The sequence below is a fragment of the Mobula birostris genome, chromosome 2 (assembly GCF_030028105.1).
Source record: "Mobula birostris isolate sMobBir1 chromosome 2, sMobBir1.hap1, whole genome shotgun sequence".
Taxonomy (NCBI): Eukaryota; Metazoa; Chordata; class Chondrichthyes; order Myliobatiformes; family Myliobatidae; genus Mobula; species Mobula birostris.
In genome coordinates, this window is record NC_092371.1 from 222,669,892 (window position 1) to 222,693,989 (window position 24,098).

General features: G+C 42.6%; 1 protein-coding gene across 1 annotated transcript in view; it reads right to left on the reverse strand.

Annotated features, from left to right (window-relative positions):
• The window catches only part of LOC140211156 (uncharacterized), a 193,435-nt gene extending 172,456 nt beyond the window's left edge, over positions 1-20,979 (reverse strand). Inside the window, exon 1 of the mRNA XM_072280681.1 lies at positions 19,929-20,979. Within this exon, the coding sequence (XP_072136782.1) occupies positions 19,929-20,979 (1,051 nt within the window). The remainder of the gene's footprint in view (positions 1-19,928) is intronic.
• Between the last annotated feature and the right edge of the window lie 3,119 nt (positions 20,980-24,098).

A 24,098-nucleotide genomic window follows, 5' to 3' on the forward strand; every position in this document is an offset into this window, starting at 1 on the left:
GGAAAATAGAGAATTAACACAAGTAAAGGGAAAGATTTGGAAAAGGGATAAAAAATGATAAAATTAAGTAAATAAGTATATAGGGATTGGATAATTATGTCTGGGGGCAGGAGCAAGCATGAACAAATTAAGATATAAATACCTACAATGGTTGTTACATAGGCTTACATACAACATTTTGGACCAGTAGAAACTATTATTACTATTTTTCTTAACAACTAATACCATTACTTAGCCTAATAGATTAGAATTACCACTGTACATAATTATCTATTTAAGTGTCTAATGTCCTTTTATATCATCTCAATGTGTACTGAAGAATGTATAAATAATTATAGTTTTATACATATAAAAAGATGGAAAAGGTTATATGTGTGAAAAAAGTACATGATATTTGTGAATTCCTTATCCAAATAAAAATAAAATTTAAAAAAAAAGAAATTTGTTGTTTTATGGCAACAATACAGTGCAAGTCAAAAAAAATTAGTATAACGTGCACTAAACAAATAAATAGTGCAAAAGAGGAATATTGTTCATGGACCGTTCAGAAATTTGATGGCCGAGGGGAAGGAGCTCTTCCTAGAACATGGAGTGTCAGTGCTCGGGCTACCATACCTCCTCCCTGATGGCAGTAATGAGAAGATGGCATGTCCTGGTTGTGAGTGTCCTTAATGAGGGATGCCCCTGTTTTGAGGCACCATCTTAGAAAGATTTCCTCAAAATCCTCAAAATCTGAGATGTCCTTGAATACCTATGCCCATGACGAAGCTGGCTGAGTTTACAACCTCTGCCGCCTATTGCAATCTTACCCATTGGAGCCTCCAAACCAGACAGTGCTATAAACAGTCAGAAAGCTCTCCACTGTACGTCTGTAGAAAGTTGTTATTCATACCAAATCTCCTTAAACTCCTAATGAATTTTAGCCACAGGCATGCCTTCTTCATGATTGCATCAATATGGTGGGCCCAGGATAGATTCTCTGAGATGTTAGTGCCCAGGAACTTGAAAATGCACACCTTGTCCAATGCTAAACCCTCAGTGAGGATTGGTGTATGTTTTCCTGACTTCCTCTTCCTGCAGTCCATCATCAATTCCTTTAATGTCTTGCTGATGTTGAGTGCAAGGTTGTAGTTGAAATGCCATTCAAACACCTGAACCACTGATCTGTCTTGCAATCTGCAGGTGCTGAAAATCCAAAGCAACACACACAAAGTGCTGGAGGAACTCAGCAGGTCAGGCAGCATCAATGGGACAGAGTAAACAGTTGATGTTTTGGGCCGAGACCCTGTCCTAATGAAGGGTCTCTTCTCGAAACCTCAACTATTTACTCTTTTCTAAAGATACTGCCTAACCTGCTGAGTTCTCCTAGCGTTTTGTGTGATCTCTCTTGCTCCAGTACACCTCCTCATTGCCATCCAAGATTCTGCCAATGACAGCGGTGTCACTGCTGAATTTACATGATGACATTTGAACTGTGCCTAGCCACACTGTCGTGAGTGTAGAGGCGGTAGAGCTGTGGGCTAAGCACACATCACTGAGGTACGATTGTCAGTGACGTGATGTTATTACCAATCTTCACCGATTATCTTCTCCTGATGAGGAAGTCCAAGAATCCAGTTGCGGAGAGAGGTACAGAGGCACAGATTTTGAAGCTTGTTGATAAATACTGAAGGTAAGATGGTGTTGAATGATGAGTAGAATCAATAAACAGCTGCTGTTTTGTAGATGTTGCTTATGTCCAGGTGCTCCAAAGCTACCTGGAGAAATAGTGAGACTGTCCACTGTAGATTTGTTGTGGCGGTAGACATATTGCAGCGGGTCCAGGTCCTCGCTCAGGCAAGAGTTGATTTTAATCATGATCAATCTCTCAGAACCTTCATCACAGTAGATGTGAGTGCTACCAGGTCATAGTCATTGAAGCAGATCACCCTGCTCTTCCTGGGCACCTATTTGATGCTCTTTTGAAGCAGGTGGGAACCTCTGACATCAGCAGGTTGAAGATGTCCTTGAGCACTCTCGCTAGTTGGTCAGTACAGGTTTTCAGTGCCCTGCCAGGTACACCATCAGTGACCGAAGCCTTGTGAAATAGAAGATAACTGTATGTTTTCCCAATGTCAAAACCAGCACTTATCCCTGAATCTAAATCACTGAAAAAAAGTTATCTGCCTTATTCCTGTTTTATCAGTAACTATAAACTGGTAGCCAAGTTTGCCTGTAGTAAAGTATTATATCACTGTTGAATGCTTTGAGACTTGCCAAATTTGAGGAGGCACAATAAAAATACAGTTCATTGCTTATTGGAAATGGACACATTTTATCTACGTTCCTATTGGTTACAGAATTACACACTCCAAACCATAAATATAATAGATTTGCTTCCTCCAATGCTGGCACAAAACTAAACTAAACCAGAAAAACAACTAAATCTTGTGAATGTGTTAAAAATCCATCTGGACTGATTTGCAGCATATACGTTTGTATATTCTACTGACAAAACTATGACAAAAATCATTTTCCAGAAATGATCTCCAGCTCAGCATAATTTAAGTTTTATGTTTTGATCATTTTTGCAGCTAAAATCAATCTGTTTAGTTTAGGCATCTAAATATTTAATAATTTAAGTTTTCAATTTTGTAAAAAAAAATTAAAGCTTTGCATGAAGATTAAAGCAAATTTGCATAAATCTATAGGCTTAAATCATTATGCTCATTTTGCAGCAGCATTACTATCATAAACACCAAAATGTTAAAGTACAGATACAACATCCTCAGCCATATGCTTTGTTTAAAAGTGTTAATTTTATCATTGATTAATTATGAATTCTGTTCACCAAGACTGGAAGTAGTTTCTCACCGCAAGTTGTGTTTGAAGTGAAATTGAAATTAGTGTTTATATGATAAAATTGCATCCTGCCAACCCAAACCATTACGTATAATAAACTCAATGGTTGCTACTAATTGAACATAGAACATAGAATACTACAGCACAGTACAGACCCTTCGGCCCACAATGTTGTGCCGACCCTCAAACCCTGCCTCCCATATAAGCCCCCACCTTAGATTCCTCCATATACCTGTCTAGTAGTCTCTTAAACTAGTGTATCTGCCTCCACCACTGACTCAGGCAGTGCATTCCACGCACCAACCACTCTCTGAATGAAAAACCTTCCTCTAATATTCCCCTTGAACTTCCCACCCCTTACCTTAAAGCCATGTCCTCTTGTATTGAGCAGTGGTTCCCTGGGGAAGAGGCACTGGCTATCCACTCTATCTATTCCTCTTATTATCTTGTATACCTCTGTCATGTCTCCACTCATTCTCCTTCTCTCCAAAGAGTAAAGCCCTAGCTCCCTTAATTTCTGATCATAACGCATACTTTCTAAACCAGGCAGCATCCTGGTAAATCTCCTCTGTACCCTTTCCAATGCTTCCACATCCTTCCTATAGTGATGTGACCAGAACTGGACACAGTACTCCAAGTGTGGCCTAACCAGAGTTTTATAGAGCTGCATCATTACATCGCGACTCTTAAACTCTATCCCTCGACTTATGAAAGCTAACACCCCATAAGCTTTCTTAACTACCCTATCCACCTGTGAGGCAATTTTCAGGGATTTGTGGACATGTACCCCGAGATCCCTCTGCTCCTCCACACTATCAAGTATCCTGCCATTTATTTTGTACTCTGCCTTGGAGTTCGTCCTTCCAAAGTGTACCACCTCACACTTCTCCAGGTTGAACTCCATCTGCCACTTCTCAGCCCACTTCTGCATCCTATCAATATCTCTCTGCAATCTTTGACAATCCTCTATACTATCTACAACACCACCAACCTTTGTGTCGTCTGCAAACTTGCCAACCCACCCTTCTACCCCCACATCCAGGTCGTTAATAAAAATCACGAAAAGTAGAGGTCCCAGAACAGATCCTTGTGGGAAACCACTAGTCACAATCCTCCAATTTGAATGTACTCCCTCCACCACCACCCTCTGCCTTCTGCAGGCAAGCCAATTCTGAATCCACCTGGCCAAACTTCCCTGGATCTCATGCCTTCTAACTTTCTGAATAAGCCTACCATGTGGAACCTTGTCAAATGCCTTACTAAAATCCATATAGATCATATCCACTCCACTACCCTCATCTATATGCCTGGTCACCTCCTCAAAGAACTCTATCAGGCTTGTTAGACAGGATCTGCCCTTCACAAAGCCATGCTGACTGTCCCTGATCAGACCATGATTCTCTAAATGCCTATAGATCTTATCTCTAAGAATCTTTTCCAACAGCTTTCCCACCACAGATGTAAGGCTCACTGGTCTATAATTACCCGGACTATCCCTACTACCCCTACTACCTTTTTTGAACAAGGGAACAACATTCGCCTCCCTCCAATCCTCCAGTACCATTCCCGTGGACAACGAGGACATAAAGATCCTAGCCAGAGGCTCAGCAATCTCTTCTCTCACCTCGTGGAGCAGCCTGGGGAATATTCCGTCATGCCCTGGGGACTTATCTGTCCTAATGTATTTTAACGACTCCAACACCTCCTCTCCCTTAATATCAACATGCTCCAGAACATCAACCTCACTCATATTGTCCTCACCATCATCAAGTTCCCTCTCATTGGTGAATACCGAAGAGAAGTATTCATTGAGGACCTCGCTCACTTCCACAGCCTCCAGGCACATCTTTCCACCTTTATCTCTAATCGGTCCTACCTTCACTCTTGTCATCCTTTTTTCCTTCACATAACTGAAGAATGCCTTGGAGTTTTCCTTTACTCTACTCACCAAGGCCTTCTCATGCCCCTTCTTGCTCTTCTCAGCCCCCTCTTAAGCTCCTTTCTTGCTTCCCTACATTCCTCAATAGACCCATCTGATCCTTGCTTCCTAAACCTCATGTATGCTGCCTTCTTCCACCTGACTAGATTTTCCACCTCACTTGTCACCCATGGTTCCTTCACCCTACCATTCTTTATCTTCCTCACCAGGACAAATTTATCCCTTACATCCTGCAAGAGATCTCTAAACATCGACCACATGTCCATAGTACATTTCCCTGCAAAAACACCATCCCAATTCACACCCGCAAGTTCTAGCCTTACAGCCTCATAATTTGCCCTTCCCGAATTAAAAATTTTCCTGTCCTCTCCGATTCTATCCTTTTCCATGATAATGCTAAAGGCCAGGGAACGGTGGTCACTGTCCCCCAGATGCTCACCCACTGAGAGATCTGTGATCTGACCCGGTTCATTACCTAGTACTAGATCTAGTATGGCATTCCCCCTGGTCGGCCTGTCCACATTCTGTGACAGGAGTCCATCCTGGACACACTTAACAAATTCTGCCCCATCTAAACCCTTGAAACTAATCAGGTGCCAATCAATATTAGGGAAGTTGAAGTCACCCATGATAACAACCCTGTTATTTTTGCACCTTTCCAAAATCTGCCTCCCAAATTGGGTTTCTGGAATGCAATTTGAGTGTTCTTCTTAGAGAAGAAGTGATTTTTTTTCTCTACGAGTCAAAACTTTTAAATATTGTGCTTGAATAATGCATGGAGTTTACACAAATCTGCACTGCAGTGCTTCTTTCTTTGAAATTTAGCGAAATGTACTGGAGCAAAGGTAAAAACAAAGTTATTATGCATGTATTTGAACTGTGGAAAATCATTGCAATATGATAGTATTTAAAGAGCATATTTTTAACTTTACAGTACAGAACCAGGCCCTTCCACCCATTAGTATGTGCTGAACCAAGACGAGTCCTTTCATTACTAACCAAGGTATTTTGACCTGTGCCAAATGCCTCTTACTCAAGGGACTATTTTAAACTCTCTATCGGTCATTTCGAAAAGCATAGAGCATACTGATTGAAATTTCCCTTTGTCTTGAATGGATGAACCTTTTTAACAATGATTCATATAGTCATCTCTTTGTTTTGGTATAAAACCCTGACTGATAAAATGTGACAGATGTACAGATGGGACTGCTTACTAATAATCATTTAACCAGATTATATTTACATGAGCATTTGTTTGGATCCCCTCGGTGTTTTTATTTGCTAGGTCATGTACAGCTATTAAACATTGTGTGAACACCAGTAGTTTGTGTTTGCTACAATTTAATGGAAATATAGGATTAAAGAAAAAACCTTCATACAGAGAAGCATATTTCTTCCAGGAAACGAACGATTACTCGCCTCCTGTGTGCAATGCATGACTAGCAGCTATACCTGACTGGAGGCCAAAATGTGACATAGAAGATTGTATACTTCAGAGTGATTCTACCACAAACTGGCTAATCCTCTCAGCCTAATAGAAAAAAAGAAATGAAGAACTTACATGTATGATTTCAATTCCAAAGTGTCTTACATTCAATAAAATAATTTAGCACTTTTTCAGTCACTTTTGTGATGCAGAAACTCCACAAACAGCAATATTATTAATAGCAGATATTCTGTTTGATTCCCTACTTATTGTGATCCGAAGACACAGCCTCAGAATAGAGGGGTGTCCTCTTAGAACGGCAATGAGGAGAAATTTCTTTACCCAGAGACTGGTCAATCTGTGGAACTCTTTGCCACAGGCAGCTGTGGAAGCCAAGTCTTTATATATATTTAAGGTAGAGGTTGATAGATTCTTGATTGGTTAGTGCATGAAGCAATATGAGGAGAAGGCAGGAGATTGGGACTGAGAGGGAAAATGGGTCAGCCATAATGAAATGATGGAGCAGACTCGATGGGCCAAAAGGCCAAATTCTGCTCCTATATCATACGATGCTCCAGCTGAATTGTGTATGTGTAATATCTTTATTTCAGCTCAGAATCTTTCTTACAAAACAACACAATAGCTGCAGTACTCAAAACTTCGGGCAATTTTCGTTTGCACATACTCTTTCCTAACACCATTCAGCTCAGTAAACCTCTATTGTGGTCAACATGCTAATCAGCAGAAGACCAAATTCACACTCTTTGGGTTTGAGCATTCCATGCAACACACTGAAGCCCTCCAGGAAGAAAAATATTCCCGGCACATCCCGTGTCTTGCTTTTGCCATATGGCAGAGTAGGAGCCTTCCAGTGAGAAAAAAAATCTCACTGAGCTAATTCCTTCTAGCAGCTTTTCTTGTATTTATCAAGCTCCCTTGATTACTGGCTAGCTGTAGCAAATGCATCTGCAGAGTTTAAATCAATTCCTAATTAATGTACCAACAATGTAATCCTTTGTTTTTCACTTGTTAATGAGAATTGTAAACGCTTTCTCTGGTAGGGTACTGAGCTACTGGATGAGCAGGATAAGACACAATCAGCAGAACTTTGGACGAGCTAATATTAATCAAGGCAAGCCAAGAAAATATTGGTATAATAATTCAATTTCTCAGACACCAGTGATGGAAATGTTCCAATAACAATGGAATAGGTTAGATAGAAACACTCTGAACAATCAGAAATACTCAGAATCAAAATCAGGTTTAATATCACTGGCGTATGTCATGAAATTTGTTGTCTTTGTGGCAGCAGTACAATGCAATACATAATAATAGAGAAGAAAAACTTTTCTATTGTATATGTATATTAAGTAGTTAAGCTACTAGTGCAAAATTTTAAACTTAAAGGAAGTAGTGAGGTAGCATTCATTGGTTCAGTCTCCACTCAGAAAACTGATGGCAGGGGGGAAGGAGCTATTCCAGGATCATTGACGGTCTGCCCTCAGGCTCCTATACCTCCTCCCTGATAGGTAGCAATGAGAACAAGGCATGTCCTGGGTGATGTTGCATGCCGCTTTTTTGAGGCATCTCTCCTTGAAAACGTCCTGGGTAATAGGGAGGCTGGAGCCCATGATGGAGCTGACTAAGATTACAAGTCTCTGCAGCTTAAGTTGATCTTGTCCAGTCGTCGTGCCCCTCCCCACCACCACCACCACCAGACGGTGATGCAGCCAGTTAGAATGTTCTCATGGTACATCTGTAGAAATTTGAGAGTCTCTTTGGTGATATACCAAATGTCCTCAAATTCCTAACGGAATATAGCCGCTGTCTTTGGTGAAATGCATAAAAAATGAGCCAGGCGTACACCTCAGTCATACAGAGCACCAGTGGTAACTTTCATGCGGATGGTTTAATTCATTAGGATAATGCAACACAGTGGTTAACTTATAGGACTGATATCCAAAGGCTTAAATGTTAACTGTTTCTCTCTCCACAGATACTGCCAGGTCTGCTGAATGCTTCTGGCATCTTCTGTTTTGGATTCACCACTTCATACTTCCCTCTCTACATAACCTGCTCCAGCCCTATAGCCAAGTTCAAAAAAACACAACTAATGTGTCTACAGTAAACTCTCACAGACACAAATATAATAGTCAACACTATCCAGTATTCCCCAGCTGTGGTATTTTGAGGATTGTCACTCCATTCCTTAAGCTACCTGGGCCCTATCCTCTGGAACTCTCTCCCAAAACCCCTTGATCAATTTTTTTTTCAGGACATAACTTCTAACATATTTTTATTAGCTTCCCCTGAAATCATACATAGTATCATGTCACCTTTTTGATAATAATCCTCTGAAGCACCTTGGAAAAAAATTGGTATGTCAAAGTTTGGACATAAATAGAAATAACTATTGATGCATTTGTCTATATCGTTCTCTTGTAAATAACTGGCCAGCTTTGCAATGTAATTTGGCTCTCTGAAAATACAACACTTTTTTCCCAATTTAGATTAAAGAGACATTGCCCCTGTCCATTCACACTCCCTTTCCTTAATTCAGATAGCATGCTACTATCCTCACCATTGAAAACCAATGACTGATGCAATGGATGTCCAGGCTTAATATACACCCATGTTTTTCTCTCTCCAACAAACTGCATCAGGTGCAGCACAGTGGTGCAGAGGGAGAACTGTTGTTGCACAGTCCCAGTGACCCAGGTTTGATCCTCATCCTGCCCTCAAGTGTTGTCCTTGTAGAGACTCCCAGTGAATGCATAAGTTTCCTTCCACACCTCAATGTCATGCAGACTGATAGGTTCGTTGGCTATTAATTGAGCCTGGAGGTGGTGGATAGTACACGAGTCTGGAGATAACTGATTGACACAGTCAGGCCAATCATGGCACTAACATGGTTAGATCCCAGGATCGACCCTCATCTCTTCAAGACTTGCACCTCCATGTACCGATCCAAGTGCTTCTTAAATGGTACTATTGTACCTGCCTCCACCAATTACTCTGGCAGCCCGTTTATATACTCACCGCCCTCTGTGTGAAAAAATTACCCCTCAATTCCTGCAACGATGTCCAGTGACTAAGATGATTTGTCTCCAACAGTGACAATCACTTTCTTTCGCACGAGCTATCATCAACTTAACAAAATAACTTCTTCCCCATTCCGTTTGGTAGAACCCAAAATGAGCTCTGGGAAAGTGGGGTACTGATGAGCAAGGTAGGATATGTGTTGCTTTTAATGGAGAGCACATTCCGCTTTGCTGGGCTGCTCGAATTACTTGTCAGAGGAGCAGCTGGTTGTGGCACGTGTCAGGATGCTGTTAGGCCCTCTTTCATTCACTGTCCATCATGCAAGCAGATACTAAGAAAGTGTGTGCTAAACACTTCCAAGTATCCTACCATTTACTTTGTACTCTGCCTTGGCGTTTGTCCTTCCAAAGTGTACCACCTCACACTTCTCCGGGTTGAACTCCATCTGTCACTTCTCAGCCCACTTCTGCACCTTACCAATGTCTCTTTGCAATCTTCGACAATCCTCTACACTATCCACAACACCACCAACCTTTGTGTCGTTTGCAGACTTGCCAACCCACCCTTCTGCCCCCACATCCAGGTCGTTAATAAAAATCACGAAAAGTAGAGGTCCCAGAACAGATCTTTGTGGGACACCACTGGTCACAACCCTCCAATCCAAATGTACTCCCTACACCACGACCCTTTGCTTTCTGCAGGCAAGCCAATTCTGAATCCACCTGGCCAAACTTCCCTGGATCCCATGCCTTCTGACCTTCTGAATAAGCCTACCATGTGGAACCTTGTCAAATGCCTTATTAAAATCCATGTAGATCACATCCACTGCACTACCCACATCTATATGCCTGGTCACCCCCTCAAAGAACTCTATCAGGCTTGTTAAGACACGATCTGCCCTTCACAAAGCCATGCTGAAGGTCCCTGATCAGACCATGATTCTCGAAATGCCCATTGATCCTGTCACTAAGAATCTTGTCCAACAGCTTTCCCACCACAGTCGTAAGGCTCACTGGTCTATAATTACCCGGGCTATCCTTACTACCTTTTTTGAACAAGGGGACAACATTCGCCTCCCTCCAATCCTCTGGTACCATTCCCGTGGACAATGAAGACAATAAGATCCTAGCCAGAGGCTCAGCAATCTCATCCCGCTCACCTCGTGGAGCAGCCTGGGGAATATTCCGTCAGGCCCTGGGGACTTATCCGTCCTAATGTATTTTAACAACTCCAACACCTACTCTCCCTTAATATCAACATGCTCCAGAACATCAACCTCATTCATATTGTCCTCAACGTCATCAAGTTCCCTCTCATTGGTGAATACCGAAGAGAAGAATTCATTGAGGGCCTCGCTCACTTCCACAGCCTCCAGGCACATCTTTCCACCTTTATCTCTACTCAGTCCTACCTTCACTCCTGTCATCCTTTTGTTCTTCACATAATTAAAGAATGCCTTGGGGTTTCCCCTTTCCCTACTCGCCAAGGCCTTCTCATGCCCCCTTCTTGCTCTCCTCAGCCCCTTCTTAAGCTCCTTTCTTGCTTCCCTATATTCCTCAATAGACCCATCTGATCCTTGCTTCCTAAACCTCATGTATGCTGCCTTCTTCCACCTGACTAGATTTTCCACCTCACTTGTCACCCATGGTTCCTTCACCCTACCATTCTTTATCTTCCTCACTGGGACAAATTTATCCCTAACACCCTGCAAGAGATTCCTAAACATCGACCGCATGTTCATAGTACATTTCCCTGCAAAAACATCATCCTAATTCACACTCGCAATTTCTAGCCTTATAGCCTCATAATTTGCCCTTCCCCAATTAAAAATTTTCCTGTCCTATCCTATTCCATGATAATGCTAAAGGCCAAGGAGTAGTGGTCAATGTTCCCCAGATGCTCACCCACTGAGGGATCTCTGACCTGACCCGGTTCATTGCCTAGTACTAGATCTAGTATGGCATTCCCCCTAGTCAGCCTGTCAACAAACCGTGACAGGAATCCGTCCTGGACACACTTAACAAACTCTGCCCCGTCTAAACCGTTGGAACTAATCAGGTGCCCATCAATATTAGGGAAGTTAAAGTCACCCATGATAACAACCCTGTTATTTTTGCACCTTTCCAAAATCTGCCTCCCAATCTGCTCCTCGGTATCTCTGTTGCTACCAGGTGGCCTATAGAATACTCCCAATAGAGTGACTGCTCCCTTCCTGTTCCTAACTTCCACCCATACTGACTCAAAAGAGGATCCTGCTACATTACCCACCCTTTCTGTAGCTGTAATAGTATCCCTGACCTATAATGCCACCCCTCCTCCCCTTTTCCCCCCTCTCTATCCCTTTTAAAGCACTAAAATCCAGGAATATTGAGAAACCATTCCTGCCCTGGTGCCAGCCAAGTCTCTGTAATGGCCACTACATCATAATTCCATGTATGTATCCAAGCTCTCAGATCCCGATGCTTCTTGTATTGAAGTACACGCACTTTAGCCCTTCCACCTTACTACCTTTACACTCTTTATTCTGCTTCTCTTTCCTCAAAGCCTCTCTATATGTTAGATCTGGCTTTACTCCATGCACTTCTTCCACTGCTCTATCACTCCGAGTCCCATCCCCCTTGCAAATTAGTTTAAACCCTCCCGAACAATGCTAGCAAACCTACCTGCAAGGATATTGCTCCCCCTTGAGTTCAGGTGCAATCTATCCAATCTGTACAGGTCCCATCTTTCCCAGAAGAGATCCCAATGATCCAAAAATCTGAAACCCTGCCCCCTGCGCCACCTCCTCAGCCACGCATTCAATTGCCATCTCCTCCAATTCTTACCATCACTATCACATAGCACTGGTAGCAATCCTGAGAACGCCACCCTTGAGGTCCTGTTCTTCAGCCTTCTGCCTAGTTCCCGAAACTCACACTTCAGGGCCTCATCCCTCTTCCTGCCTATGTTGTTGGTGCCAACATGTATCACGACTTCTGGTTGCTTTCCCTCTCGTACCAGGATGTCATGCACCTGGTCAGAGACATCCCAGACCCTGACACCTGGGAGGCAACAAACCATGTGGGTGTCCTTCTCACGTCCACAAAATCTCCTGTCTGCTCTTAAACGAGAAGCCCTCCATGCCAACGGTCTGACTCTACAACAGTGAGTCTGACCTTCAGCTAATTGTCAACAAATTTGCCGAAGTCCTATTTCAACCTGCTCCTGGGCCAGCTGCTACCAGCCCCTCTATCACTATCGAGGGATCAAGACTGAGAACAATGTAAGAATTTAAGTACCTCAGCGGTGTCATTTGTAGTGATGGCTCACTAGACGGAGAAATCAGTGCCAGGATTTGCAAGGCCGGCCAGAGATTTGGTCGAATGTGATCGTGTGTGTTGAACCAGCACAAAATCTGTCTGTCCACAAAACTAAAGGTGTACGAAGCTGTTGTCCTCAGCAGTCTCCTGAATGGCTGCGAAACCTGGACTGTACATATAAGGCACCTCAAAATGCTAGAGCGGAGTGCACAAGACCGATCCTTGGTTCGAACCACTCACAACAACCCAGTGGACTGACGCCAAGCAGTACGAATTACTGCCGGAAAAAGAAGGAAAGCAATAATAGCGGCTCCATTTCCATATCCAGCAGTTTTCACGTCCCTATTGCGGACGTCTTTGTTGGACTCATCAGCCACCTACCAACACTCAACAGAACTGCACAAATCTAACCGTCATCATCGCATACAAGAGACAACCAATCAAGTCTTCACTATCAATAACACCTCCTAATTACATGCTATCTGCAAACGTGAGAGAGGTTAGATTGCAAGAAGATAAACGGGGAATGTGTGTGCTCTGAGAGCAGGTATAGGCCAAATGGTCTCCTACCCTGCCATAAGAAGATATGAGAGAGAAGCTTCATATATGAACACAGTTTTAATGTTGTACCAAAGGAAGCATCACTGGCAATACCAGCATTTATTGCCTATTCCTAATTCCCCCTGTGAAAATGCTGATAAACGAGCCAAGATGGTGCTGGCTAGTCACAGCAACATTTTGCAGATAGTTAACAAAACTGCTAATAATTCTACTAAACATACTTTTCCTCCATTACCATCACTGCAATCCACAGCCTGTAATTTCCCTTTGGGAGGTGTGTCTTTGAACCATTTGTATAACCTGGTGTTTCAAATCATCAGTACGAAACTGGACTCTCAAAAATGCAGGTATGGCCACAGCGGGCATTGCTGGAGCGGACTCTGGGGCAAATTCAAACTTCGGGCTGGATCAACACGGTGGGGCGTGGGCTCAAAAGCAAAAAGCAAACCAACATTTAGCCAGTTTAAGCACCTAGCCCAATTAAAAAGATTAAGGCATCGAGGCCAAACGTGAAGGATGAACTGATGTCCAGCTCACCACTCTGTGACACATTACTCACCTCAGCACTGAGTCTGCAGCCATTGGCATTCACTTCAGCTCAGAACTGACTCTGTGGTTGAGGGGTGCTGGCAGCCATTGGGTTCCTGGATCAGCTACAGCATTGAACAGGCTCCGTGGCTGTGAATTCATGTTCAGGGACTCTACCGTTCATGTTCAGTGTATTATTTGTTTACTTTTTTATCGTTTGCACAATTTGTTCTCTTTTCTTACACTGGATGTTTGATGTCTTTGTGGTGTGGAGTTTTTCATGAAGTTTGTTTTGTGGCTGCCTGCAAGATGAATCTCAAGGCATGCATACTTTGAACTTACTTGCAGCTCTGTATGTACAGTGGCATGCAAAAGTTTGGGCACCCTGGTCAAAATTTCTGTTACTGTGAATAGTTAAGTGAGTAGAAGATGAACTGATCTCCAAAAGTCATAAAGTTAAAGATTAAACATTCTTTTCAACATTTTAAGCAAGATTAGTGTATTATTCCTGTTTTGTAAAATTTTAGAGTGGAAAAAAAGGAAAGGAGCACCATGCAAAAGTTTAGGCACCCCAAGAGATTTGAGCTCTCAGTTAACTTTTACCAAGGTCTCCGACCTTAATTAGCTTGTTAGGGCTATGGCTTGTTCACAGACATCGTTAGGAAAGGCCAGGTGATGCAAATTTCAAAGCTTTATAAATACCCTGACTCCTCAAACCTTGTCCCAACAATCAGCAGCCATGGGCTCCTCTAAGCAGCTGCCTAGCACTCTGAAAATTAAAATAAATGATGCCCACAAAGCAGGACAAGGCTATAAGAAGATAGCAAAGCGTTTTCAGGTAGCTGTTTCCTCAGTTCGTAATGTGATTAAGAAATGGCATTAACAGGAACGGTGGAGGTGAAGTTCAGGTCTGGAAGACCAAGAAAACTTTCCAAGAGAACTGCTTGTAGGATTGCTAAAAAGGCAAATCAAAACCCCCGTTTGACTGCAAAAGACCTTCAGGAAGATTTAGCAGACATTGGAGTGGTGGTGCATTGTTCTATTGTGCAGCGACACCTGCACAAATATGACCTCCATGGAAGAGTCATCAAAAGGAAACCTTTCCTGCGTCCTCACCACAAAATTCAGCGTCAGAAGTTTGCAAAGGAATGTCTAAACAAGCCTGATGCATTTTGGAAACAAGTCCTGTGGACTGTTGAAGTTAAAATAGAACTTTTTGGTTGCAATGAGCAAAGGTATGTTTGGAGAAAAAAGCGTGCAGAACTTCATGAAAAGAACACCTCTCCAACTGTTAAGCATAGGGGTGGATCGATCATGCTTTGGGCTTGTGTTGCAGCCAGTAGCACAGGGAACACTTCACTGGTAGAGGGAATAATGAATTCAATTAAATACCAGCAAATTCTGGAAGCAAACATCACACCATCTGTAAAAAAGCTGAAGATGAAAAGAGGATGGCTTCTACAACAGGATAATGATCCTAAACACACCTCAAAATCCACAATGGACTACCTCAAGAGGCGCAAGCTGAAGGTTTTGCCATGGCCCTCACAGTCCCCCGACCTAAACATCATCAAAAATCTGTGGATAGACCTCAAAAGAGCAGTGCATGCAAGAATGCCCAAGAATCTCACAGAATTAGAAGCCTTTTGCAAGGAAGAATGGGCGAAAATTCCCCAAACAAGAATTGAAAGACTCTTAGCTGGCTACAGAAAGCATTCGCAAACTGTGATACCTGCCAAAGGGGGTGTTACTAAGTACTGACCATGCAGGGTGCCCAAACTTTTGCTTTGGGCCCTTTTCCTTTTTTGTTATTTTGAAACTGTAAAACATGGAAATAAAAAAGTAATCTTGCTTAAAATATTAAAGAAATGTGTCATCTTTAACTTTATGTCTTTTGGAAATCAGGTCAACTTTTACTCGCTTAGCTACTCACAGTAACAGAAATTTTGACCAGGGGTGCCCAAACTTTTGCATTCCACTGTAGATCCACCACTATATATTTTAGGTAGCAAGGTACAAGGTTTTGACCCAAAATCAGAATAATTTCTGATATGGCACAGTGAAATAGCAGTTAGCATAGCACTTTGCACTGCCAACAACCCAGGTTCAATTCCCGCTGCTGTCCCGTGACCCCATGAGTTTCCTCAGGGTGCTCTGGTTTCCTCCCACGTTCCAAGGACCTATTGGTTGGTAAATTGTGGGTATGCTACGTTGGTGTCAGAAGCATAGCGACACTTGCAGGCTGTCCCCAGCACATGCCTGGACTGTGTTGGCTGTTGACGCAAACATTGTATGTTTCAAAGTACAGGTGACACATAAAGCTAACCTTTATAAAGCTAATTTTCCAAGCCAGGGAAACCTGGAAGTGGTAAAATTCACATATGCTTACTAATGAGATGAGGCAATGTCCTTTTCTAATTCCTACTGGTGGACAGCATTCTAACTAGTTGCATCACTGTCTGGTATGGGACGGCTACTGCATAAGATCGAAATCAGCTGCAGAGAGTTGTAAACTTAGTCAGCTCTATCGTGGGCACTAGCCTCTGTAGTATCCAGGACATCTTCAAGGAGCGATGCTTCAAAAAGGTGGCATCCATCATTAAGGAGCCCTATCACCCAGGACATGCCCTCTTCTCATTGTTACTATCAAGAAGGAGGTACAGAAGCCTGAAGGCACACACTCAATGATACAGAAACAGTTTTTTCTTCTCTACGATCAGATTTCTGAATGGACAATGAACCTATGAACACTACCTCATTATTCCTTTTTTTTGCACTATTTATTTAGTAACTTATAGTAATTTTATGTCTTTGCACTATACTACTGTGCAAGAATCTTCCAATGAGGATGACTATCCAATCACGCGTGAAGAAGTTGAAGCCGCAATACAATCACTGAAGTGCGGGAAGTCAGCAGGAGTTGACATCATCCCTGCTGAAGCATGGAGGAGAGGCCACGATAGACATGCTTACCACCATCTGCAATAAGATCTGGCAGACAGGTGAATGGCCGACACCTTGGCCTCAGTCGCTGATCACTGTGCTTCCCAAGAAAGGCAATCTCCAACTTTGCCAGAATTACCGTACCATCAGTTTCATCAGCCATGTAAGCAAGGTAATGTTCAGAATCATCTTGAACAGACTGAGGCCTCAGGCAGAAGACGTCATTGCCAAGGAACAAGCAGGCTTCCATAAGGGCAGAAGCACCACTGAGCAGATTTTCAGCCTCTGAGAAACACCTTCAGCACCAGAGAGAGTTCTACCACATCTTCATAGACTTCAAGAAGGCATTTTACAGAGTCTGGCATGAAAAAATTCAACATAGGGCAGAAGCTGATTCATACAATCCATCAGCTTTACGCCAAGGCAACCAGTACAGTACTCGCTCAAGGCCCCATCGGGGAGTGGTTCCATACCTCTGTAGGAGTCCGTCAGGGCTGCCTCCTCTCCCCCACTCTCTTCAACGTCTTTCTGGAACGAATCATGAGTGTTGCCCTTGAAGATCATGTGGGCAGAGTCAGCATCGGAGGGAGGAACATCACAAACCTAAGATGTGCTGATGACATTGATGGACTTGCAGGAAAAGAGAACAAACTGGCTAACCCGGTCAGCCATCTTGACAGAGCCTCCACAAAGTTTGGAATGGAAATAAGTGCCAAGTAAACCAAGCTCACGGCAAATGCCAACGGTACCATCACAACAGACATCTCAGTCCATGGTCAGAAACTTAAGACAGTGCAGCAGTTCAAATACCTGGGGGTAATCATCAATGATGAAGGATCAAGACCAGAAGTCCTGGCAAGAACCGCACAGATAATGACTGCACCATCCAAGCTCAAGACAATATGGAGGGACAGCAACATCACCATGAAGTACAAGATCAGACTCCTGCGTGCATTGGTAGTCTCCATCTTCCTGTACGCATGTGAGACATGGACCCTCACAGCAGAGCTACAGAGGAAGATACAGGCTTTTGAAATGAGGTGCTATTGCAACATCTTGGGAGAGGTAGACAGAGGAAAAGATGGACGGACAACATTAAAGAATGGACAGGGAAAACATTTGCGGTGACCCAGGCTCTGGCACACAACCGCAACAGATGGAAGAGACTGGTGCAAAGCTTGTCATGACGGTGCCCCAACGACTCCACCAGGAGTTAAGGGAGCAAGGAAGGAAGGAAGGAAGGACTATACTGCTGCCACAAATCAACAAAGTTCATGTTGTATAAGACAGTTATAATAAACATATTCTCATAATGAAAAGGTAACTTGTGTGAAATGAACTCTATTCTCTATTTATCAACACCTTCCTTAAAGTTGTTTTGCTGTTACACTCCAATTATTAGAGAACTCCCCCAATCTGAGTTAATGCTGGCAAGGGTATTAACAAAACAACTAAAATACTTTGAAGAATTCCTGCATCGATGTCCAATGACTAAGATGATTTGTCTCCAACAGTGACAATCACTTTCTTTCGCACGAGCTATCATCAACTTAACAGAATAACTTCTTCCCCATTCCGTTTGGTAGAACCCAAAATGAGCTCTGGGAAAGTGGGTACTGATGAGCAAGGTAGGATATGTGTTGCTTTTAATGGAGAGCAGATTCCGCTTTGCTGGGCTGCTCGAATTACTTGTCAGAGGAGCAGCTGGTTGTGGCACGTGTCAGGATGCTGTTAGGCCCTCTCTCCTTCACTGTCCATCATGCAAGCAAATACTAAGAAAGTGTGTGCTAAACTGAATCAAGAGGATGGCAGCCACTGTGATGTTAACAATGACAGGAACCCTAAAGAGTTAGTCTACTTTCCAGTCATCAGTTCCACCCCTACTGTGTATATTTTATTTTCCCCTAACTGCACATGGCAGCTGGGTTTCCTCCGGTCACAGTTCAAGGACGTGCCAGTTGGTAGTCACTGTAAATGGCCCTGTGATTAGGCCAGGGTTAAATCGGGGATTGCTGGGTGGCATGGCTCAAAGGGCTGGAAGGGGCTATTCCATGCAGTATTTCTAATTTCTAAAATTTGATCTCGGTTGCCCTGTTTATAGTGCACTGATTCTGTTGTTTAATAAGCATTACCTCAGTCTCTTTAACTCAGTATTACTTAATTAATGAAATTGTAGCAATGCTTATCTATCTCTAAACTCCAACCCTCTTCCAATAAAGGCCAAGAGGCTTTTTACCTTCCTAGCCATTTGCTACATTTCACTACTAAATATTTCCAATTTATGCCCAAGGAACTGTGTATTTCTGCAACTTTTCTCTTTAGTCTACATTAGAATACTCCTAGTGAGATGCAAATCTCACAACTTTCTACATTTGCTGCATTTTCACCTGTTTCACACTCAACCTCAGAAACAAAAATAATATGATGGAAATACTCAGGCACCATATGTTGATGGAGATGGAGTTACCATTTCAGGTTGATGAAAGCTGAACTGTTTCTTTCTGCTGATATTAACTCATCCCCTTTCTTTATTTTACAGTTATTTTTAAATTATTGCATACTTCTGCAGAGACTAAGTCAGAATCAGATGTTAACACTGACTGAACTTCTTCAATACTTCACTGGCAGCACTCCATACTCATGCAGCAATTGTTTACAGGTACTTGGCATCATTGTTCTGGACAAAAACAATGAGCCTGAGATCTTTAAGCAAAAATTTAATGCACACATTAAAATGGTACAATCAACAGATTTTATCTTATTGTAACTGATGTTATAAATATTAATTCCATAATTTTAAAAGTTATTGAAGTCACAGACATTTTTCAGAAGGCAGGTTGGATTATAGACTGGTTTCAACTGTGGAAGAGTGAAATGTTTCACACTGGAGACAGTTATCAAAATATTTACATGGGAATTTTCAATAGTAAACATTTGCAGATAAAGTAACTGAAATAAAATTGTAGGGAGGAAATTACGTCATTATATACGACTTTTAATATAAAAATAATTACAAAATAATTTAAAACGAACAATACCACTATTTCAGTCAGAAATTGCAGATTCAAATCTAGAGTCATTTGTTCTTGACATACATTAGATCTATTTTACCTTGTACAACCTCTGACTCATATGCAACAAGCTCAGAAAATAATCTGATACTTAGTATATTAAATGTTGGCTAACATACAGTCTGTGCTTTAAAGTGCAGAAAATCTCACCAGTTATTTTACAATCCTATTTTAGTGCCTTTATGCACGTGATTATAAAAGATTAAGATTAGAAAACTTCCAAATCAGTAACAGCCAAGGATAGGTATTTCAAGAAATATACTTCGTGCTATTCTCACCATTTCCCAGAAGTTCAGCGGTATTTATATCCGAAAATAACCGGTGTATGTTCGCTGACGAATCTTCTGCAGAGACTAAGTCAGAGTCAGGTGTAAACACTGACTGAACTTCTTCAATACTTTGCTGGTCGCACTCCATGCTCATGCTGCAATGATCTTCATCCAGAGTCTTTCCTTTCGATGTCTCCATGCTCCCAGCGGATTCTGCTGCAATACTCCTGTTTGTTTCGCGCGGTTTTAACACAGTTGCTACAAACTCTTCTTGAAGTAAAACAGAATGGCGTTTTAAAAAGTTTAAATGATTAGAAATATAGATATTTTGCAAATGATTCCGGGATTTGCATTTACTGAGTGAGTCTCTTCTTGTGACAGGTTGCGATAATGCAACACGAGAATCTGAGCTTTCACCAAAACATTTGAAACCCCGTTGCCCCACAAATAGACTGCAAGGTATCCAGGCTGAGGGTTTCAAGTGCGCTGACCTTTCACCTTGTAAATCTGCCAAATTTATTGCGGAACGCTCGCGCCCTAAAGTCAGGTGCAAACTCCTGCGGCTGTGAGTTACGAAGGCAACGCAGCATGTATAACTCGGCCACCTCCTCCCGGTCTCCCGTAGCGACAACAGATCGGAAAGGCGCCTCAATGTTCTGCTGGTGTCCAGGTCCTCCCTCTGGCATTTTGCAAACAGCCGGGTTAAGTGGAACCGTGCGGGCATTGAGGGGTAGGGACGTTCTGCGGCCTCGTTTACCCCTCCGGGGTTGCGCGGCTCGATCCCGGTTAAGTTCTCCGGGCCTGGCACCTCCAACTCAAGCAGTGGGCCTGCATTCGGGGTCCCGCTGGCACAGCCGGCGGGAGGGTACGGTGGCTCGCAGGGATTGGCGCATGCTCCAATCTGACGTGAGAAGACTGTCGTGGGGGGCAACGTTTTGTGCTCGAGTACCGCTGTCCTCCTCCACTTTCCAGTTTCCAGTTTCAGTGGGCCAGAGCCAGTGGTGTCGCCCCGAGCGATCGTGCTGCAAAGTAAGGAAAGGGGCAAATGACTCGTCCTCATGTTTCAGGGCTTGCTTTCAGTCCATTGCCGCGATACCTGCTGAGGTGACGGACTGTACCTCCGCTGGACAAGAGGTGCTTCGGGGAGGACAAGAGGGAAGTTTGGAGATGGTTCATTGCATTTGCATTGGGCACCCCACGGAGGGACACCATGCTATCCTTAATGCTGGTTCCTCATCACGAGGAGTAATTGCATACAGTATTAAGATGTAGGAGACCCTGCTTTATCTACTGTATGATAGCAGCAGTGGACGACCTGTATTTTCCCCACACTTTATTTTTTTCTATCCACTCACCTAGCTCGTCAACAATTTTATTAGGTTAACAGGTTTATTATCACTGAATTATACAGTGTGAAAATTTTTGTTTAGCAGTGACGGTACAGTGCAAAGAGATTTTTTTTAAATGCTATAAATTTCAAAATAAATACAAAAAGAAGGAATAATAAGGTCGTGTTCATGGACCATTTAGAAATTGAACAGCAGAGAAGAGGCTGGTCTTCAGGCTCCTGTACCTCCTCCCTGATGGCAGTGACAGGAGGGCACGTCTCCGATGGTGAGAGCCCTTCCTGATGGATGCTCTCAAAGATGTTCTCATTGGTTGTGCTTGTGATGGAATTGGCTGAGTCGACAACCTTCTGCGGCCTCTTGTGACCCTGTACATTGGAGCCTCCACGCCAGGCAGTGATGCAACTAGCCAGAAAACTCTCACGTACATCTATAGAAATTTGCTAGAGTCTTTGGAAACATACCAAATCTCTTGAAACTCCTAATAAAGTATAGCTGCTGATCTGCCTTCCTCATGATTGTATGAATGTGCTGGACCCAGGAACTTGATAGCGCCTCTGTGATGTTGATGCCCAGCAACTTGAAACTGTTCTCACTTTTCAGAATCAGGTTTATTATCAACAGCATGTGTTGTGAAATTTGTTAATTTAGCAGCAGCAGTTCAATGCAATACATGATAATATAGAAAGAAAATAAGTAAATAAATTACTGTAATTGTATATTGGATAGATGTGAGTTAGTGTTCTTGGGTTCAATGTCCATTTAGGGATTGTATGGCAGAGGGGAAGAGCTGCTCCTGAATCGCTGAGTGTGTGCCTTCAGGCTCCTGTACCTCCTTCCTGACGGTAACAATGAGAAGAGGGCATGCCTGGGTGATGAGGGTCCTTAATAATGGGAGTCACCTTTCTGAGGCACTGCTCCTTGAAGATGTCATGGGTACTATGGAGGCTACTTCCCAAGATACAGCTGACTAATTTTATGACTTTCTATAGCTTCTTTCAGTCCATAAGATATTGGAGCACCTCAGTTCTAAATGGACGTCCTTCAATCCTGAAGTCATGCCCTGTGCAGTAGTCCCCCCCACCCCCCTGCCCATACCAAACAGTGATGCAGCCTGTCAGAATGCTCTCCACGCTACTTCTATAAAAGTCTTCTAGTGTTTTAGTTGACAAACTAAATCTCTTTAAACTCCTAATGAAATATAACTGCTCTCTTGCCTTGATATAGCTACTTCGATATGTTGGGACCAGGTTAGGTCCTCAAAGATCTTGACACCCAGGAACTTGAAATTGCTTACTCTCTCCATTTCTAATCCCTCTACGAGGATCGGTTTGTGTTTCCTTGTCTTACCCTTTGTTAAGTCCGCAGTCAGTTCTTTCATCTCACTGACATTGGGTGCAAGGTCACCACCCAACCAGCTGGTATATCTTTTCATGACTGACCTCAATGAGGAGGAGAAGGATTGTTGTTTTGTGGTAGACGAATTGCAGTGGGTCGAGTTGTCTGCGAGGCTGAAGTTGATGTGTGCCATAGCCAGCCTCTCGAAGCACATCACCATGACAGTCTCAGTTTACTGGGGATGAGGTTGAGGGAACAGAAGGAAATTCGAATTGTATGCAAATACTAATTTAATTTTGCAATTAATGTTATTAAATACTGTTATTTGTAATTATCATGCAGTGGATGAATGGCTGATTCATTTGCAGTTAAGTGGAATAATTTAATTAAAGCTTTAAGTTTCATCTGTCTCACACAAAGACTCAGTGAGCTTTTGATGTATTTAATGAGCTCTATCAGCATGATAACATCTGTTATCCAATATCTCTTATAATTTTAAATTCTGACGGCTGATAAATATTCTCCCTACTTCCCCTTCCTGAAGTTCACAATTAGTTCCTTGATTGTGGTAAATAAACTCTTGAAGCCCCTTTGCATTCTGTTCCTTGCACAAAGATACTAATTTTGAATTTCTCTATCCCAGTAGGCCACAGAGTTGCTTATGTCACTTGATTTCATTAAAAATGGCTACCGATAGATTTCTGAATATCAAGTAAATCAAGGTATATGGGATAGAGCAGGGAAAAGTTATTGAGGTGGTCGTCCATCCATGTTGCAATGTGCTGAAGAAAGTTTATAGGTTTTCTAGACCACTACCTCGAATGTGCTGGTTGTCTCATAAGGAGAGGTTGGAAATACTAAGTTTGTGTCTGTGGAGATTGTTGGAAAAGAATTTACAAGAAAGTTCTGGAAAAAGCTGCAGGAGTTGTAGACTAAGTCAACCCCATCATGGGGCACTAGACTCCCCACCGTCAAGGAAATCTTCAAAAGATAGCATCCATCACGAAGGAGCCGCTCCGTCCACAACAGGCCCTCTTCTCATTACTTCCATCAGGGAGGAGGTACAGAAGCCTGAAGGTACACACTCAATGTTTTAGGAATAGCTTCTTCTCCTCTGCCATCATATTTCAGAGTGGTCCATGAAACCATGAGCACTACCTCACTATTTTGCTCCTTTTTTTTTTGCACTGTTTGTTTGTTTGTTTGTTTATTTATTTATTTATTTTCCTGTTACATATTTTGTATATTGCGTTGCATTGCTGCCACAGAACAACACAGTTACCAACATAATGTCAGTGATAGTAAACTCCATTCTGATTCTGAAAGATGGAGGGAGGATTTGATTTGAAATACAAAAAGTCCTGAGTATTCTTTAGAGTGGACGTAGAGAGGATGCTTCAGAAATTGGAGTCATTGCTGAAAATTATTGAATTATCCTTTAAAACATAAGATATAGGTGCAGAAGTAGGCCATTCAGCCTATCGATGAAAACAGA